Source organism: Aulonocara stuartgranti (genome assembly GCF_965226115.1).
Source record: "Aulonocara stuartgranti genome assembly, chromosome: 15".
NCBI lineage: Eukaryota > Metazoa > Chordata > Actinopteri > Cichliformes > Cichlidae > Aulonocara > Aulonocara stuartgranti.
Window position 1 is genome coordinate 24,057,200 of NC_138951.1, and position 20,830 is coordinate 24,078,029.

General features: G+C 39.4%; 1 protein-coding gene across 1 annotated transcript in view; it reads right to left on the reverse strand.

The window, feature by feature from the left end:
* The window catches only part of xrn2 (5'-3' exoribonuclease 2), a 46,120-nt gene that overhangs the window by 12,826 nt on the left and 12,464 nt on the right, over positions 1–20,830 (reverse strand). Inside the window, exons 18-28 of the mRNA XM_082504994.1 lie at positions 20,362–20,497; positions 14,623–14,730; positions 13,842–13,931; positions 13,656–13,728; positions 13,195–13,278; positions 12,564–12,661; positions 10,473–10,552; positions 10,287–10,343; positions 8,872–8,940; positions 7,624–7,752; positions 4,720–4,838 (exon numbers count right to left, since the gene is read on the reverse strand). Coding sequence (XP_082361120.1) covers positions 4,720–4,838; positions 7,624–7,752; positions 8,872–8,940; positions 10,287–10,343; positions 10,473–10,552; positions 12,564–12,661; positions 13,195–13,278; positions 13,656–13,728; positions 13,842–13,931; positions 14,623–14,730; positions 20,362–20,497 — 1,043 coding nt within the window. The remainder of the gene's footprint in view (positions 1–4,719; positions 4,839–7,623; positions 7,753–8,871; positions 8,941–10,286; positions 10,344–10,472; positions 10,553–12,563; positions 12,662–13,194; positions 13,279–13,655; positions 13,729–13,841; positions 13,932–14,622; positions 14,731–20,361; positions 20,498–20,830) is intronic.

Below are 20,830 nucleotides of genomic sequence, written 5' to 3' on the forward strand. Positions count from 1 at the left end.
CCTGTTTCTTTGACATGGGAAAATCAAGAGATATCAACCAAAACACCAGGAAAAGAACTGTGGAGCTCCATAAATGTGGCTCAAGTTTGAATACAATTTGGTGCCATTTGCAATTAAGAAACACAGATAGTTTCTCTCTTTACTCTTAAAGTTAACAAATATGTTTTTATATTTATCAATCTAAAAAAATAAACATTTAGTCTGATTTGATGTTACAATTAAAAAAGTGTTTTTATCTGAAGAGTAAATATCTGGTTTCAACTGTATATTTGATGATTGTCAGCACAAAGAGGGAGAGAGAGGAGAACGAGGACAGAACAGATGAACAAGAGCAGGTGAGACACACATGTTAGTCAAATGGTTGTTTACCAAAAGTATCACCGTATCACAGGTCCTCATGTATCTTGTACCTAGTGTTTCTTTTTAGGTTTGTTATTTTTCAAATTCTGTATTTATTAAGTTATGCAGGCTTGTTTGCACAACAAGGCTAAATAATTATATAAACTTTTCTCAATCTAAATAGTGGACTTTGGTAGAATTAAAAAATAAGTGTAGTGCAGGTCTATGATGATTTTTAGTGCTACTATCATCTAGTTCTGATTCTGGTTCTGTCTTGGTTAAGTCCTCAGTAGTCCTGATTTTGAACTGTTGTAGTCCTGTTTTAATTCTGGATCAGTTCTGGGTCTGGTTGAATTGGGGTTTAGTCCTCGTGTCTTGATACAGCCCTGACCTTGTTCTGCCTTGCTGCTTAATTAAAAAACTAGTTTAAGGTGTCCTGCACATGTGATATATATTTTTCCCTATATGAAGTCATTCTTTTTTGAACAGAGCCTATTAATCTTTCAGTCATTTCTACACCCCCCCCAAAAAAAAAAAAAAAAAAAAAAATCCCACATGCATACTACTCTTTGGGCTAAGCCCCGGGTGTTTCAAATGTCTGGCTCCGCCTCTGGTCTGCAGACAGTGTGGCATTTGTGACATGTGCTCGGTGTGAACCGGCTCTAGGCGCCATCGGTGAATCTGCCCTTTTCTGGTGTTCTTGAGCAAATGCCAATTGAGCTCCACGGTGCTGGGCTCCGGGTGTCGGTCCCACTAAAGGATGTGAGGCCCTGGTGCCTCACTCAAGGAGTCTGACTCTGACAGTTTTGTCAGAAACATGCTGGAAGTCATTTTGTAGAGCTCTGACAGTGTTCCTCTGCTCCTCCTTCCACAAAGGAGCAGATATTGGTCCTCCTGCTGGGTTGATGCTCTCCTACAGCCCTGTCCAGCTCTCATCATGTAATGCCCACTTTCCTAGTATCTCCTCATATTCTTGAGGCTGTGCTGACAGACACAGCAAACCTTCACAAATAGCATTTAAGGATGCACCCCCATCCTGGAGAAGCTGGAGTCCCTGTGCAACCTGCTTGGGCTGCAGATACCGTGTCACACCACCAGCAGTGAGCAGGACACAGAATTTCACTGCAATGGGGCCAAAGAAGGTGAAATAAATTCACAATGGTTTGTGTTTCATAACGTGACATATCGATACCCCCCTGAAGTTTAGCTGACTCTGTGTGATACCATGATTGAGTGTGCCATTAACTTTTTTCCACCCTTTTTTTTTTTTTTTTAAATGAGCAGTACATTTGCAGATTGGTCTTTAGTGAAACCGAGATTAACACACCCGCATTAAATCAAAACTGAGCACAGAAAAGCTTTAAAACTTCAGGAGGAAAAAGAAAATAGAATAAAATATAAATGCTACCTTTGTCAATGACATATTTCTATTTCAGGTACTTCAAGCTGATACAATAAAAATCATCCTGTGTCACCAGAACCGGACGAGCAGGATTTAAAATGATTCCCTTTTATTAAAATAATTTCTCTGTGAATGATAGGACAAATATAGAGCTGGGGGTGGTGAACATCCCGGGCTGCTAATTGGCAAGTTTAACACTAAGAACGAGCAGCAGAGGCCAAGGGAGGTGCTGCCGCAATCCGGAGGAGCCAAAAGCCCCCCATTTGCATCAAGTGCCACCAGAATAGCCGAGACTCCCCCGCACGCCATCAGTGGGCAGATGAGATTATTCATCTACTTGCAAATTGGCACATCAAAGTCAAACTGGAGGAGAGCTGGCAGAGGACCGTGGGGCCAGGGCCGAGGCCGAGCACAGACCGTGATTAGGAGCTGGGAGACGGATTCTGCCTCCATATGTGACGAGCTGTTCAACTGCATGTGATGAACATAATCATATAACACAATTATTTGTGTCTCCGTTTGGCAGCTGCAGCGCCCAATTTCCTCAGAGTGAAATGGCAACGGTGTCCGTTCCAGATGTGACCTGATTAGTCAGTAACTACATCAGTCCATTGGTGGAAAATTAAGACGTCATTTTTAAGATCAATTACTTTTTTTATTCACAGCTGATTCGCTCAAAAACAACCTAGAAAAGATGCATCTTCCTCCTTTTTGTGCCATTTGGTACAAATAACCAATAAATTGCTTAAATAATCGTGACATGAATGGTTCACTGCAGCAGTCGCCGCCTTCTTCTGTCAGTTGAAAAAAGAAATTCAAAATGGCTTCATACACACATTTAATCCACTTTGAGGGACAACCATTTATAATGATGGCGATCAAAGATAGTCAGAGACGTTACTTGAAGAAGAAAAAGTTACTTAAAGAAGGCTCAAAACCAAAGAAAGAACCAACCACCAGCTGACCTAGAAAATATCACAGCCAATCGTGCCTGGCATAAAATGGATAATAATGGGAAAAAGAAAGTACAACTTCTTCCACTTCTATGGTTTAATGTATCAAAATTCATAACAAAGATCATCAATACATCATCAGATTAACACTGTTTTTCACTTAACAACTAAACCAAAATGCAGAAGCAGTCTGTGAAAGACGAATTCCACCCCATGATTAAGCAGCTTGTAGAAACACTTAGTGCTCGACCTAGTTCTGACCAAGCTTCAGCTGTCAGGCAGATGGCCTCACATTTGACTCTAAAATACTTTGGTATACAGAGGAGTTCAAAGTCGCCTCAATGACTGCAAGGTGCCCGAATCAACACTTCTGTGCTGACAGCTGCTGTGAGGTATTTGCAGGCCAAAGGACAGACCATAAGTCTTGTTTTTTGTTCAGATCACTCTGCTAAGATTCAAACACACTGCTTCTGTCATGTGCTGTTGTTCATCTAAGGTCTACAGATGAGACGTATGATATATTTAACAGACTGGATATGTAAAATCTTACAACTTAAAGAGGTCACACTTCCTTTTTAACATGACTACAGTTCTTTGAGATCCACCTGAAGAGGCATTTTACCTTTTGCTGAATATTTTAGCTTTTCTTCGTCTCTGCTAAAGGGATAAAAATGTTTAGAATAACAGGTGAATGTCAAAGCCTCGTGATGAAAGCTTTACGCTCTGTCATGAAAAGCAAGGCTGTCGGAATGTGCAAAGAAAAAGAGCATTCCAGAGAGGAACGCCAAAAGAAAGTTTACTGAATTTAATGGAGCAGGTACTGTTGGTGGGGGGTGCATTAAAGCAAAACATCTCAATCGATTTTTTGAGCTCAAGGTTACAGCAGCAAACTCAACAATTCACCCAATTTCAAACGCTCATCAGTGACCTTACAGCAGCAGTTTGATGAGGTCCACTTACTTTTGACCAAACTTTGATCTGAGTGTGTTGTCAGATTTACTCTCAGTGTGGTAAACTCAGATGTACATACTTTTAATTTTTAGATTAGAAAACTGTTGTTTATTTGTGTAGAGAAGGGATAAAGAAACGTTTTTAAAAAACTACATTTGAAAAATATTTGCACTTTCTTAATCAGAATGAATCCAAAATCTAAAATTAATCTAAAAAATGAAAATAAAGACTGAAATTTTTTAAATGCTCAAAGGTCACTTTTAAATTACTAAAATCACTTTATTCCTTTGGTAAAGTCACATTTGACCAAACTTTCCAGGATGCTTTGGATTTTTCGAGAATTTTAATAAAGAAAAAAAGTGCCATGAAGATTTTTGTCTTTATTTCTAAGTCTAAAATATTGTAATTATTATTTTTTTAAGAAGATCAAATTAATGGTAACAGGATAGGACAGGACGAAGCAGAAGTGCTGGACTATGAAACAGCATGTCCCCAATCCATGAACACGTTAAGAGTCTTGAGTGTAATGCATCTCACACTGTGTTTTACTTAAAAGAGGACTCTTACTGCAGGACTGGCTCTTTCGTCTGCCTACACAGTTGCTTTTTTGAGGCCTTGGATTGTTAAATTATAAAATGAGAGTCTATTTGGCTCCCCGGTATGGAATAAATTTTAATTAAACGTTCATCTATAATTTTATTTGCTTTTATATTGATGCAAACAGCCTTAAATACATCATTCTGAATCAAACTGAATTTTGTGAACTATTTATGAACCAGAAATGTTCCATCTTCATATTGAGGATATTTTTTTTTTAAGATAGTGGCCATTCGAGGGGGCTTTAAAGATGATTCAGGGGGCTTAAGGTTAGGGCTGCGGTTTTCAAACTTGTGAGGCTTTGACAAAAACTGTGAGACAAAGTTAAATGGATGTTTGCTGGTGGGGTTGCTAATGCGCCAACCCTTGTTTCTGTAAAATTCATTGTGGATTCTTTTTTTATGTTCGGTTAAACACTGAGTAGGGCAAAAATAAGGCCTTGCATTACATCAGTGTGTGTTTGTGTGTGTGTCTTACGTTGAAAAGACTGGTGGCCACCGCTGTGTGAAGGTCGGTAGCCTCCTTGGTTGTAGCTGCTTGGCGGTGGAGTGCTGCTGTATTGTCCTCCACCTTGTTGGCTTCTGTTCAGATTGTGGCTGAAGAGAGAAGAAGAAGCTATGATGTTAAAAACTAATTTAGAAATAAAGAAAGTTCCATTGTAACCTTTACACACACCCGGTATTAACCCTAATGTCTGGGCAGTGTCTGGAGACTGAAGTGGGTAAAAATGGTCTGAATATGCTGAATATAAAACAAAGGAAGAAGATTGCTGGTTTCAGCTTTTTAGTCTTAGCATTACTCATCAATTATGTTTGATAACACTGTTTTTTTATTTAAATGCAGGATAGAAGATAGAAGAGAAGAGCAAATGCCAGAGTAACATTGAATTACTTTTAAACTTTCCACCCTACCTGGGCACACTTTTCATAGTACCAGGTTGGATCCCCTTTTGCTGTCAGAACCATCTTAGTTCTTTGTGGCACAGATTCAACAAGGTGCCGAAAACGTTGCTCAGAGGTTTTGGTCCATATTAAAATGACAGCATCGAACAGTTACTGAACATCTGTCGGCTGCACATCCATGATATCAATCTGCTGTTCCAACGCATCCCAAAGGTGCTCTATCGACCTGAGATCTGGTGACCGATTCATTCATCTGGTCATAAAGGGATGAACATGCTGAGCAACAACACAGATTCAGGCTGGGCATTTAAATGCTTTTGTACTAAGGGGCCCGGCTTTGCTGTACCAATAAATTCCTCATACCATTACACCAGCAGCAGTCTGCCCTGTTGATACCAGGCAGGATGGACCCATGCTTTCATGCTGTTTATGCCAAATTCTGATGTCCCTATCTGAATGTGGCAGGAGAAATCGAGACTCATCAGACCAGGCAACTTTTTTCCCCCCCCCAGTTTTCTGTTGTCCAGTTTTGATGAGTCAGTGTGACAGTTGTGGCATTTGGTGAGGTTGTTGTTGTATTTTGCAAACCTACTGTTCCTTTAACTGTTTAAAAAAGAAAATGAGTTGACTGATCAATTAATCAATAAGGCAATGTAGAATCAGGCACATGCCATCACTTCATACTGTAATAAGCTGATACCTTAAAACCCTGAAAATGATTCAGGAATCATCCCCAATGTTGGAGGGGGAACAATTTCAGGATCACAGGAAAAAGGAAAACACAAGGAAGCATGAAAGGCATTAAAAGCAGGATTGACTGATTGATTGACTGGTTGATAGCTGGATGGACAATGTCGTCTCATGGTGGTAAAATTATCTTTACTCCCTGCACATCCACAAAAAGGCAAAAAACAAACCAAACCAAAGCACTTAACACATAAGGGTTAAATGATTCAGTGAGCTATTCTGCCCGGCCTTTTTCCACACAAGAGCCTGTGTCCTACCAGAAATGTCATATGACCTCTGGCCTCTTCCTAAACTGAACACACACCCATAACTGCACAATTTAAAAATCAAAGCAATAAAAAAAATTCATTTCCTTCAGGTTTTCCTGCTCGCCATCCGGTGAGCACCTGCCCGTGTGGTGCCATCAAGGCACATAACGGCCTGAATCACTGAATTAACGACTTACTTTAGCAGGGGGGAAAAAAAGGGGGGGGGGGGGGGGGGGAAGGAATATATTATGTTTCTTCAAATCTGTGCATAATTAATTCCCACAGTCGGGCCGTGCCAGATGTTCAATTATTCACATTTCCTTAATGATAATATCAATGTGTGGAGAAGAGAGCTTAGATCATAATCAAGGATGGCTGGTTAATGGGGGCCACTGTGGGGGGGAGGCAGTAAACATTTAAATACATCTTTGTTTTTAAAAATACTTAAAACTACTGTACTGAGTCACGGCAGACAGACTTGGATGCTTTAAAATGATCTCATCACACAGAGCGAGGAGCTTCAGAGACAGGTGTATTTACCGAAGTTGATCAAACCACCGATGACCCATGAAAAAAGTTTCAGGATGCAAAGTTCTATTAAAAAGGCATCACTGTTTGCTGTTCAAAATAAAAGCATGGAAAAATACTCTGTAACCGAGATATGGTTATGCACTGCTTGTAAAAAAACAAAACAAAAACCCTGTCATCACAGTATAATACAAAACCTGTAACTCCAGCTAAACCATTGCTCTCTCCTCATCTCTCCTGACCCATTTTTCTCCAATTTGCTTTTTGCTAATGTCCTCATCAGTGCTGGGAGAATTCAGGCTCATTCAGGTCGCACAGACAGTCCAGCTCCAGGTTTGCTGTGTCTCTCAGCACAGTCTCAAAAGTGGGAAGGAAATATCAGGAGAGCAGGACTATATCTTGCTCGTCTCTGTACGGAGGAACAGGAAGAGCCCTGCAACATGGCGGCCAGGAACAGACTCCCTGAGGGTAGCATAACGGACAGGTCCACCACTACTGCCCCATTCTCTTTGTAAATGAGAGCAAGTTCACAATGAACACACGTAACACGTGTGAAAAAGCCGGGAGATGCCATTGTGAACATTATACCAGCCGCAACATCCCCCAGAATGACCAGTTTGGCAGTGGGTCTGTGGTCTGGGGAGATGTATCCTTGGAGTGTAGAGGGCCTCCATTATCCTGACTGAGATTCTCATCATATATGAATAAGGAATGCAGCACTGTACAACTGTTGTCCTCACACCTACCGATTTCTGGACTAACCGGGGCCTGTTAGGAAGTGTGAACAAACGACCCAACAGCAGTCCTGATTTGCCTGACTGAGGTGAATGCGAGAATGGAAAGAGTCTGAACCATTTTCACTCGAAATTCAGGAAAACAGGAATGTTCTACTTTTTTTTTTTTTTTTTTTACTGGTTTTAACATTGATTATATTAAAAATGTAATTATGAACATACCCCAGAGCCCTGAAGCCAGACTGGTCCAGGTGAGCCTGCTGCCTGTTTGGGTTGAAACCCAGCTGAGGCCTCCAAGATTGCCCATTGCCTCTCACCCAGTCCTCGGGTTTCAGAACCTTACTGGGAATCCTGAAAGACAGTATTATGATGTGAAAAAGGTTTCCTTTTATTGACATATATGAGAGGGGGAAGGGTGCCATCGTGTTTACCTGAAACCCTCAAATCTATCAGTGACGCCTTCTTAGAAAAAAAATAATAATCCAGGTCTCAACACCACTGAAATACTGCCAGTGAATTGTAGGAGGACTCGTATTTGATGAAGGTCTTGTATTTTTACCCACAAACTTTGTGATTGTGATCTTAGTGCAGTTCTGTATTTTCCAGAAACAAAAAAAAACATTTTTTTTCTCCTTTACTCCACCTGAGTTTACCGCCTCTGTCACAGCTGAAAATACACTTTTTTACTGCTCTTGTTGACAAAAGTGGATGAATCTGTGTCTGTGACACAGTGTTGCTCTCTCATTTTCACAGTTTCAAGTCATGCCGGAGAACTTCAGAAGTGGAGGATTTAGTCTGCAAAGGTTTTTTTTTTTTTTTACTTTTTAAAACAGCCTCTGTGTTCTTCCTGACTCTGACTTCCTGCATCACTCTGGTATACGCTGATTGAGCAAGATCAGCTCCGGTGCCCAGTGTCAAAGGTCTCAAAGCACTTGCACAGTCGAGTCCTGCAACATCATTGTGTCTTTTCTCCATCGTTTTCTGCAGTGTTAACATCTGCCCGCTTTCTTCCAGGAGCTTCCTTTAATATGAAGACACTGACTAGGCCAATTCTGTACTGAATAAGCCTTGAAACTGGGGATTCACATCATAAACCCAACTTGGAAGTTTTTTTTTACGGTTATATATTAACGGTGCTCTGAAATCTTTTTTCCATAGACTCCAATAGAACTAACTGCCTTTCTGCAAACAGAGCCACAACATGTTGTAACGATTTATATAATTTCTAGGAACAAACGGACCTAAAGGATGCTGAGAGCCTGAGACAAATCAGACATTCACAACCTATTGAGAAATGAATCAACGCGTACTTGGTCTTTTCATGGAATTGTTACAATAAGAAAAATATATGAATGCTGTATTCTTTAGGAATTACAAGGGCAAATGAAAAAACTATTTCTGCACCTGAAATGAATAAAGCCTTTAATGTTCAACCAGGAATTCATGAGATAAATGCAGAAAAATCCTCACTTTGCTTCAGGCAGGAGGACCGCCTTGAACACAAAGCCATCTGGATACTGGGGATCCTTGAACTTCACTCTGGAAAGAAAATGAAAATCATTTGCAACTGACCACAACAAGAGTTCCATTAGCTCATACTTTAAAGCAAGAATTTCAGAGAAGCAAAATAAATCTGCGCCTCAACACAGAGATCCTGAGACCATGATGGTTCAAATGTTGTCATTTTCTTCTTAACCTCCTTCGCTCAGTCATTTTCAACACGTGCCCAAATGTCTTTTCATCCTTGAAGAATGGCTCATATTACAGTAATGAAAGGGGGGATGGTGCGTACACAGCTCAAAACTATGTGCTGTCAAACAGCTTTGAGCACCAATGGAAACATGACGACGTCAGTGAAGCTTGTAATAAAAGCGATAAGAAAAAAAAAAAAGACTAATCTGGGATGGTCTGTCATAACGTCCATCAGAATCAGCTTTTTTAGCTTATTTTTGGAAGTGGATGCAACAGTTTGTCATGTTTTTTTGTGCGACATCTGTGTTAAAGTTGGGATTCAACTCAAAACTGAGATTTTTAAAAAATAAAATATTTTCTCATCTAAATTTTTCAGGTCATCCAATTTGGGCTACTTGTAGACAACAGATATCAACTCTTGTTTCCAAAAGATTTCACCACTGCTGATGAGAATCTGGCCTCCAACTTTGACTCCAAATGGCAGTTTTCAGTGGACGAGTCAGTGGTGTTGAAGCCCAAAGGAAATGCATAAGGTCAGAAAGTCAGCAGTGAGACCAGGACCTTCCTTTTTACGTATCAGATTATCAGGGATGCCCAATTCCAATGCATTGTAATAGACAAATATTTGCTCTATTCCTATGCTGCACATGTTTACTCCATTTGTCTCAATATGACTTCCCTTTTTTCAGTAAAACTTAATTAAAGGGTTGTGGCTTTGATACCATAAAGATCGGCATGCACTGCAGATGCAGAATTGGACTTTCAGAGAGGGAAGTGGAGAAAAGAAAGAAAAATAAAAACAGCAGGAATGTCTGATACAGTCCAGAAGGGCACAAGCAGACAAGCCTGAAGCGGACATCAGCCAAATTCAAATCAGGGAAGGTTTTTGCTTTTTATAAGTATAGTTGTGGAATTTTTATACAAAGGGATTAAACAGGAAAAAAAAAACGACATGACCATGAATAATTAAAGACACCTCATGTGTGAACTTTCACCAAGAAATATGTAAAAAAAAAAATTACACAAATCTGAACATTTTACTGCAATTGTAAAGGCGTTTCCTGTTCTTTGTTCGCCTCCAGCCATACTTGACATCATCGTCATTGTTGGTGGAATTTTAAGTTAAATCCAATGAGTCTTCCCAACATGTACAGTAAATATCAATGCTACAAAAAATGTTTGTGTTGACTTACCCGATTGCAGTGTTCTGTGAAATATCTCGCAGCATTGGAACAGGCGACCTCACCGTACTGCAGGATAACCACAAACAAATACATGAGGCAGATGTCACATTTACCCAGCTCGTCTTCCGTTGGCTTAGAGCGGTGGCAACATGGCACAAGAGGCAGAGAAATGAGAATAAAGTCGGTGTTCCTTACTTATCTGGTAGAATAGGGTCGTCATCGAGATTTAGTCTACCTTGGATTCCATGGCACAGCTCTGCAGGGATCTCAGTGTCCTGATGGAGATAAAGCTGCAGTTTGTATCCACAAACAAATGATGGTTTAATGCAGCAACACTCTATTATTATGCTTCCTCTGATCTTCTTAGGTCATGGACATAAAAGAAGAAAAAAAAAAACTAAACCATCTAAAGCGCAGACAATTACTTCAAGTTGTGTTTGTCCTGCTAGCAAAAATTCTATAGCATCTTTTTAAAGAAGTTGTTTTAAAATACCATCATCTAGAAAATATTTGAGCTCCAAATAAATTCTTGAGGGTAAATATCTGGTACTATGACTCTGTGAATACATTACACATATTCTAAACTAGTGTCACCTGCCTTGTATATGAGCAGCAGCAAATAAAACGTCAGTCCTCTACCTGAAAAACTGCTTTCTACGGGTCTCCAAATCTGCCGTTAGAGATCACACATCCAAATATCCACATTCTATGTTGACTTGAGTCCACACTCAAAGCCATAGTACCAGAAATTTACCCTAAAAATGTGAAGGACCTACTTCAAGTAGTTTTATAGATAATGGAATTTTAAAATGGACCCTCAAAAAAAAAAAAAAAAAAAAGAAAAAGAAAAAAAAAAGGAATTTTTGTGGCCAAAACTGTGATGGTCAGGTGGGAAGATTTTTCCTTTTAAACTGCATGTCTGCACAGGAGGTTTTTGTCAAATGTTTTTCAGTAGTTCATCTCATCCTCATCTGACAGTTTTATTTATTTATCAAATCTGTACCTGTCGTCTAGACGGGCTACGTAAAAGTTCAAGTTCATGTAACTGCAGGAGAAGAGGGTCCTCTGAGGTGAAGGCTTTTCTCTCGTGGAACGCAGCGATAAATAAAACCTGCATTATTCTTTCAGTCAGACTGCGAGGCCTCTGAAACTCTGAATCCTCTAGATGAACTAATTTTCCTTCGCATCAAATTCATTTCATCGCTGAAAGCAAAGCACACAGAAGCTTGCTTGACTGTTCAGATGCACTCATTAAGAAGTATTTACCCAGCAAGTCTACGCATCGATTGCTTCGGTTTGCAAATGCATAATCAGTGAGACTAAACTCAAAGCGGGCGACACCTGCACAGCTTCAACGCACATCTGCAGCACAGTGACGCGGCAGCATATCAAAGTTTGAGTCACAGAAGAAGAAGACTGTTATTACAGACGCAAACCAGCTGACTCTGTGTGTGTTCCTGTCTAGCTATCTTTGTGAGGACCGAAATCTGCAAAAAAAAGTTTCATTTAGTTGACTTTCATAGAAGTTTTTATTGCACGGTCCTAGGGGCCGTGAAATTGCTGTTGAACTTATCTGCTCCTCTTCCTCCATGGTCCTCTTCGCATATACTGTATCTGATCCCTGTGACTGACACACTCACCCGTCCTCACAAGTTTAAAGGCCTCTTTGAGGCTCAAAATGTGGTTTTAGTGTCAGAGTTACAATTGGGTTATGGTTAGGTTTAGGGTTAGGCATTCATTTTCATTTTTAATGGTTAGGGTAAGGGGCTAGGAAAACCATTATGTCAATGAAGGTCCTCACTAAGATAGCTGAACAGGGTTGTGTGTGTGTGTGTCACGATAACACTGAGCTAAGAGTTTCCTTTGAATTGAAGTTAAAGTTAAGGTTTTTTATTAATTTATTTTATTTAACTTTTCATTTATTTACTGACACATTTTCACTGCATTATTTGTTCACGTTTCCTCTTTTATTATAATTATGTCTCTATTCTTTCACATTACCTGCCTTTATGTTTAGCTTTCATTTATTTATTTTTTTTTAGCTCCAGTGTTTCTGTATGATGTCTGGGTGTCTATATCCATGTATAGGTCATGCTGCAGGGATGGAGGGGTGATGAGAGGGTGTAGTCAAGGAGATGCATGTGTGTATTTTTGTTTATTTTCCGTTTTTAATGTGTACAGCACTTTGAGTTGAATCTTTATTGTATGAAAAGAGGTAAATAAATAAAGTTTTGATTGATTGATTTGACTGAAGTGAATGCTTACTGACGGCGTCGGGTTTCTTACCTCGTTAGATTCTGTGCGATACAGTTCATGGATGAAGTCAAAGAGTGGGTGAGACTTCCCCAGAAACAACACGTCACTTCCCAGGCTGTTTCTCCTCTCTGAAACAGAGCACAGAAAGCAGGTGTGGTCAGAAAGGAGAGAAAAAACAAGTGTTCACAAACTGCTACCCTGCTCACACAGGTCTGAGTGTAAACGGGAGAGAAGCCCATGATTAGAAAACAGAAAAATAAAGAGATAAATGACCACATTTATGTCAGAACAATGATAAGAAAGGTGAATATGGGTTCTACTGCAAACTGTACGTTGTGGGGATGATGACTGAAAAAAATAATATCTGCATATATATGCAAATACATAAAACGCACCTGTCTGACTATAACACAGTTCTTTAGACCCTTTAACCCTTTATCCAAACATGGAGAGGAGCAGAGATGGCAGCACTGCAACCCTTTAACATTTTGACACTACAGCCAACCCCAGCTATTGGAGTGCTTTGTTACTGCATTATGGTGATAATGTCAGAATTACAAACATAAAGTGAGTTTTACATCAAACACCTTTATCACAGAAGGTAAAGTTCACCGAAAGAGAAATCCAGATGTTACATTTGATACAATGGGCTTTTACTCACTTTCCTCAGGAGTGAGGTCGGGGTAAACATCAGCCAAAGCCGCCCTCAGCCGACGTTCATCCACAAAAGGCAACAAGGCAACACCTATGAAAGTAGCACCATGATATAAAACAAGTGCACTTACAGTAATAAATAGTGTAATCATGTAATAGTACAGTATTACATTCTCTAAATCTGTTTTTAATGTGTACTCAGGTTATATCTTCTCCTTTTTAAAACTTTTATTCTGAAGTCAAAGCCTCTATATTCCCGCACTGAAACATTTTTTAAGTTTCTGCTGTTTGCACAGGGAATTTGAGCCCTTCATACCAAAATGAGCCGCATAGTTAATATCAAATAAAAAAGTGTGTCGAATGAAACGTTGGCTTAAAAATATATTTCCATTTATTAACAATAAAGATTAAACAAAAACAGCTGTAATAAATCTCTCTGTCCACATTATTTAAATGTCACAGACTCACCCTGCCAGGCGTATTTCTTGCCGTTTAGATCAATGGCAAAGTCATCGGGGTAAAAGTCGATGATCGAGGAATCCTGCATCAAAGGAAGCGATTTAGTAAAACTCAAAAAGACACTGGCACAACTACCACAACTAAAAAGATCAGAGAGCAGCAATACTGCTGAGCCGTTTCATGCCTGAAACTTACCGGACTGCTCATGAGGTTCCTCCATGTTGGTGGCAGGAAGTTACCGCTGGCGGCAGGAAACACTCCCATCAGCTGCTCCAGTGGCTTGAACTGCACAAAACACCCACCAAACAGTCATGTCTGTTGATTAAACCCTGAAGATCGGACGCTGTAGTGTGCGATGCTGCCGTATGATTCACAGTTGTGCGCTGGTGTGTCTTGCATTGCTTTGACATGATCAGTTGATCAAGTTGGATTTAAGTTTGTTTGTTTTTGCCTTGTCTGTTCCACACAAAGTTCCCGCCAGAGTGAACGTTATATTACATTCAGCAGATGATGAGATAATTGAATTATTCCAGCACTTTCTTAATACGACTTCCTTTTTTTCCACCCTTTTGTTACATCTCCCAACTTTTTTAAGACCTATCAAATTCAAAAGGAACTGGTATTGGTTGTATAATTATAGATTTTCTCAGTTTAAACCTTTGATGTGTTTTCCTTGTTCTACTGTTGTTCATTGTGTTATGTTTTAACTTTCATTTCATAACGCCAGCTTAATACTTAGGGAAGACCAACAGGTCAACTGAGGTGAACTTTTACGGTGTTTTAGTGAATTTCTTTAATAACTTGAGCTGCTATCAGTGGCTTTACAAGCAACAAGCTATAGCAGCCTTTAGTTTAAAGGAACATGACTGATTCAACACACTTTCAGATTTCACTGCAGGAAAAACAACATTTCTCACTGAAAAGTCACAGAGAGAAAGATTGAGAATGAGGAGGAGAGAAATAAATCCATTCTTACTGGTTTGGTGTCCTTCTCAAAGTCTGAGAACATGTCTTTGATGTCTTTGAAGTCAGAGGCGAACGGTGCGTAGTGGAACGGGAAGTACCACTTCCAAGAAGCACAGCCCTGCAAATCAACGAGTAAACAATTCCAATCAACAACTTAGCTCTGAGCTTAAGATCAGTTAATGGGGCCAATGTTTGACTGAAAAAAGAAGCTTGTTGCATATAAAGTAATTAAATGTATGTAATTACATATAAAGTAATTAAGTGTGATGCTGGTGCACACATGGAAGTTATTCACAAATATGAAGAAGGATCCACATCTCACCAGTGGAGTTCTTAGTGGCTTTATCCCTTACCTGGATAATAAATTTGCTTTATGTTCACTTTACAATAATAAAAATACAGGAAAAAATCCAAAAATCAACACATTTCAGTCACTCACATTAGGCATAACTCTCATAAAATCTGGTGACTCATTTTCTGCTCAGTTTAATCATTGGTGTTAGTTTATTGTTGTTCATTCAGCATTAGCTCGTTTGGCACGATATCAACTCAAGCACCCAGATGAGGGGGAAAAAGAAATTAAAAGCAACTTCGAAATGGAAGCAGAAAGCTTTTCTCTGCCCTTTTTCTTTAGCAGCACTAAGCTTAAAATCCAATCTGACCAGTCTAAGGTGGCAGTGCTGACATTTTAAACCTTTCACTGAATCCTCAGGCAGCTTTTGCTTTTTATTCAAACTTTCTACACTTTCAGACATGCCAGATTTTTTTTTTTAAGTTTGTTTTTTTTTTTGGCTTGATGGTTAAACAATAAGAATGAGGGGAAAAAAAAAACTAAAACTAGACTGTAGTTCAAACCATGATGCCTCTGAGGGAAAGAAAATAAATAAATCTCTCCCACACCTGCTGAGAGGCTCTTGCATCTAAAATGTAATCACCTTCCTCTGTTCTGTGTTTCAGAAATGTTTGCTGACAAAGAAGAAAAAAAGCTCTGGGGAAAGAAAAAAAAAAAAAAGTCGTCACCATGCAGTTGGACCACTTATCCTTCCTGAGCAAACATGCCTCGCACCAAAGAACAACCTTCACTTCCCACAATCCACCTTTGAGAAAACGAGGTCCTCCGGTAAATCCACCAATCCTCGCATCTCAGCCAATCTCAGCTTTAAAGCCCAGCACTCTATTATTAAAGGTGGTCATTCAAATGATAATACGGTCCTTTTACCATGATAAAAGGCAGAGGAGGCTCTGATCGCCACATTCGGACGATCGCACAGATCATTTATGGTAATATGGCAAAATGTTTTGTCTCAAGGACTCGGTTCATTTGTGGCAGAGGCTGGCAGGGTCAAAGATCACGAACTGCAGCAACAAGGGGGGGGGGGGGAAATATGAAAAAAAATTTTTATATATATATATATATATATATATATATATATATATATATATATATATATATATACATACACACATACATACACACTTACTGTCCTGACTCAGAACAGCTGACAACAGGAAGTGAAAGTTGTTACCTCAATATGTTATTAAGTACATGAAGGAGCCACAGATTCAACATACACAGACCTTTCAGTTTAAATATATAAATGGGTGATTTATTCACACTGTGTTCACATTAGTGAGTCAAATAATCAAAAATGCATTAACAGATCTTTTTTTTTTTTAAATAAACTGAATTTACTGATTTAAAATCCACATGTTGAAAAGAAAACTATTTTATGACATTTCACTAAAATTATTTGGGAGGCACTGAAATATCCACAAAATATCATTTGTTCACTGGTTATTAACATCCACATTGAGCGATGTATGATTTGTTTCTGAAACTGGAAAGCAGACATCTGTAAAAATGTGGGACATTTATTCATGTAACCATTTTAAAATTTGATATTTCATTGGTTCATAATCTGTGCATGTTTAACGACTGCGAGTATGAAAGTACGTCTGAATTGGTTGACTTAGGATCCAGTTACTATCCAGCTGCTCAAGTTTTTTGTTATTTCTTAAACAAAACCCAATAAAAATACTGAAGAAAAATGACAGATGACTCAAGATTACAGTAATATTACCCCAGTGATTGCCAAAGTTTTTAAACAAACATTTTAAATTGATCATCTCCATTTAAAGTTATAAGAACAACAAAACTCGCCCTGTATAATTATCACCACTGATGAGCAACATCAAATCCTTAAAGAGATTTGAAATGTGTCAGGGCTCACCACAAACATTCTGCTTATATTTATTTTTCAATATGCGCTCATTAGATAACTTTCATATGGTTTGTTTTTTGTCACAATGCTGGGAACACTCGGGTCCATCAGCCATGAAATGTAGAGAAATCAGGAAACAGCTCAACCTTCTTTAAACTGAAGAAATAAAGCTCAGTTTCCATTCAGCCTGAAATAAAATAAAATTTTTGGACACAGGTTTCTCCCTTCGTTGACTTTTACCCCGACAACTTTGCCCTTCAAAATTGCCTGTCAGTCCTGTAATGCTATAGAGCCCATTAACATCTGCATGCACCGCCGCAAATTACAATAAAAATACTAAAAAGGCAAATCACCAGTGTCAACAAAGCATGAACATTCAAACTGCCATTAGAGAACAGCCTGCTAGTTGGAAAACTGTCATTTGCGGCCATTCGGTTGTAAAGAAATGAATTATTGGCAGAGGAGACCTTTTCTGTACATCCAACAGATTACTGGAGGAAAAAAAAATTAGTTTTTTGCCCTTATGATGAAAAGCAGAGACAGAACGGGGATAAACTGAGCTCTGTCTTCCCCGATCACTTGGTGAGGTGTGCGTGATCTTAACTCAGTCAGTGGCGAGGAGAAACGTGAATGTGTGGCAGCGAAGAGCAGACACGTCTCCGTCCGTCGAGGGCCCGCTAATGAATTCACTCAGAGCGGCCCCCTGAGACGGGCTTTGGATTGGCGAGCGTGTGGAGTCGACAGAGTGTGCATACGAGGAGAGCACAATCAGCCAGGACAAATCCCCCCCGGCTCAGCGCCCTGGCTCTCCTGGAGAGGGACCCCAGCTGATTATTTCATTTCAACATAAAGATCAATATTTTACAACACTACAATGATTCGTGTATAATCACACTGCAAACAACAGCAGCAGATCTCAGTGTTAGATGAGCACGAGTTTATTTCGTGTAAATAAGTAAAACTAAAATAAAAACATAGTAAATAATAATAAAAGTGAGAGTCATTCATGTCGGAAGGCTTCATCTAAATGCAACGAAACACATATCAGTCCCTGGGTTAATTCACTTGTGAGGAGGATTTATCAGAGGACCTTGTTACCTCAGAGGTGAGTTGTGGGAAGTAAAGTTCGCATTTCTGTGTCAGACATGTTTGTTCAGCAACAGTAAGTGTACCGACTCCTCATTAAGGTTTTGGTTTACTTCCTATCAGGTGTGTGGTCAGGCAGGATTAAAGATCAAGCTGTAGCGATCTTTTATTTTCATGTTTTCAATCATCACACAACATTTTTCCTCCGAGTCCTATTCAAATGCAAATCATCTTCAAAAACAACAAGCAAGTGGTTCTGATCTGATTCTACTCATTTCCATATTTTGATTCTTGGACTCTACTAGAGTAGCTTTGCATAATTCACAGTTCAGAATAGTCCTTATTCTTATTGTTCCAATCAGTTTAGCCTCTGACATTTTAGCTCCCCTCCCTTAAACTAACTTCTTCTCACTGGCTGCTCCGTATAAACAAAAGGTTTGAACCACATTAAGGATATCCTCTCTCTGACTTCACACAAGACCACAAGTAGTTAAGGAAATGAAACAGAGCAGTCAGACCAGTCTGAAGACTGAGCTTTAGGCTCTCCAACACACTATTAAAACTTTGGAAGGACAAATGCTCTTCCTTGAGGAAGAAACATGGTTAGAAAAGAAATTGTTATCAGAGATCACTTAACAGTTTGGTGAAATCAAATAGACTAAAAATAAATCAGAAGCACTCACGGCTGTATTACTAAAAGTAAGAGCATTTCCACATATGAATATGAATAGGCCTCACGGTGTTGGGACTAAACACGTGTACCCTTAAGAAAACCAGCTATCAGTGAAGCTAATTGTTAAACAGGTTCAAATCTTTTAGGAAGCATAAAGACTGAACCCAGGTCATGTGGTCTAATAAGCCCAGATACACCCGGATTTAGAGTGACAGGAACATCACAGTGAGAAGAACATCAAATTAAGTTAAGCACATGCCTAGCAGCAACAATACAAGCAAGTGAAGGCAGTTTTATCAGTTGCTTACATCAAGGCTCAGCAATGTTAGTTTCCTAAATAATTATGTCATGTGAACACCTGAATATACTGAACAACCAGGTTTTACCATCAATGGACGTTTCACAGGGCATGAAGCTCGTTTCCACATAGACCTGGAGAAGACTTCACACAACTAGGCTGCCTCTCCCACTACCTCTACAAGCTTGTGGTGAAAAATGAAAGCAACTTATCTTTAATGTCCAGCAGGGGGCAACTCCTTTCACTGCATGAACAACTCCTGTTGTATCCAGATCTACAGGAAAGTGTCCCTCCTGCACACTTTGTTTATGACTTCAGCAAAGTCCCTTCTGGTTAGCTGACGCTCTCAGCTGCTAGTTTAAAGTATACGTGAATTCATTTTGTGTATTTAAAGTAAAATCGAGGATACAGCAGAGGAAAAGCAAGTATCAACATGTAGTGCTCTTCTCAGTCAGATCCACCCATTTCCCGTAACTCAGGTTTCAGCAAGCAGCAACAAAATCCAGAATGATCAAATGCTTCAGAAACTAATGAGCGATACTTAACCCTGATGCATCGAGCAGGACAGAGACTCTCACTGTATGCTGAACACAATGACAAAGCTTTATATTCTATTCTATAAATGGCTTTATCCATGTTACTCAGTCGATGTACCTTACAGGTTCACCTTTACAGAGAATGTGAGGTTTCTGTGTCAAACACAGGTTCTGGTCGCGAAATGACAAGAAAAAGAAAAATAAGCATCCTTATCCTTTAGCTTCCCCTCAAAAACTTTAGTGATTTTCTCAGTCTTTGTTTGCACTGTTAGCACAAAGTTCTACTCTGTGCATCATTCACCTTAAATTTTTCCCCTCAGTGTCTACATGAAAGCTAAAATATCCAAAAGTTAGAATTCACCTTGTGGCAGCCACACTCTTGATTTAATTTTACGAAAGCTATCGTTAACTTTTGTTAGCAAGAACTTCATGTGATTAATCTTTTTACACATGTATAAATAAGACCTTAACTAAAAAATTTTTACAAAAAAAGAGAAAAAGAACTGCTGAAAGACGAGTATGTGGAAGTTCAAGGAGAGAAGCACTGCTCTGAAAAATAAACTCTTAACCTTACCAGCAATATTTGGGAACTTAACATAATTTGATTCTGTAACTCAGGAACAGGATCAGAAAGGTTGATGTTGTGCATAAATTCATCAAAAAAACGACTAAATACACCTGCCTCTCCATTTGTAAAGGTGGAAATTTAGCTTGGATCGTGGTATGTAATGAAAGCTCGGGGTTCAAAGTTCAAAGAAAACTATTAAACGGTTTCTAAAGCTAGCATCCGGGTGAAGTAAAGGCTTTATAAACCAGTGAGAATATGTTTCTCAGCAGGAAAAGAAAAACACGGGAAAAAAAGAAAAGAACACATCGCTGCTGAAGACATGCTCGTTTGTACACAGTACTGAACCCACCGTGTGACTTCAGTTACCTGGTAATAGTAGCGCAGTACCCAGCAGAGACCCTCCACGTACGACTGGACCACCTTCCGCCTGAAATCCTCATCTGTCGCGTCCACGTCAAACTTGTTCTTGTAGTACCTCTGCTTCCAGCCTTCCTCCCACAACCTGCAGGACACAAAGGGGTGGTCACACTCACTCAGAAGATTGAACTAACTTCTTAACCAACAGCACTAACCAAGAAAGACATTACACACAGGTCCAAACACTGAGATTTAAGTCATCTTACTGGAAACCACACTGTGGGGTTATTATTAAGTAATTTAGTCATCAGTCTCCTTAAGAATTCAAATGAATAATAATTAACAAGTATCTCTGTCAGCGTGCGTGCACAAATCAGTCTTAGCTAGTAGTAGTACAGCCAGAAAATGTGGCACGGGGAAGTTGATGGTAAGTGCTCTGCATTTTGTTTTGCTTGTTTTTCTTCCATCTTCCATCCAT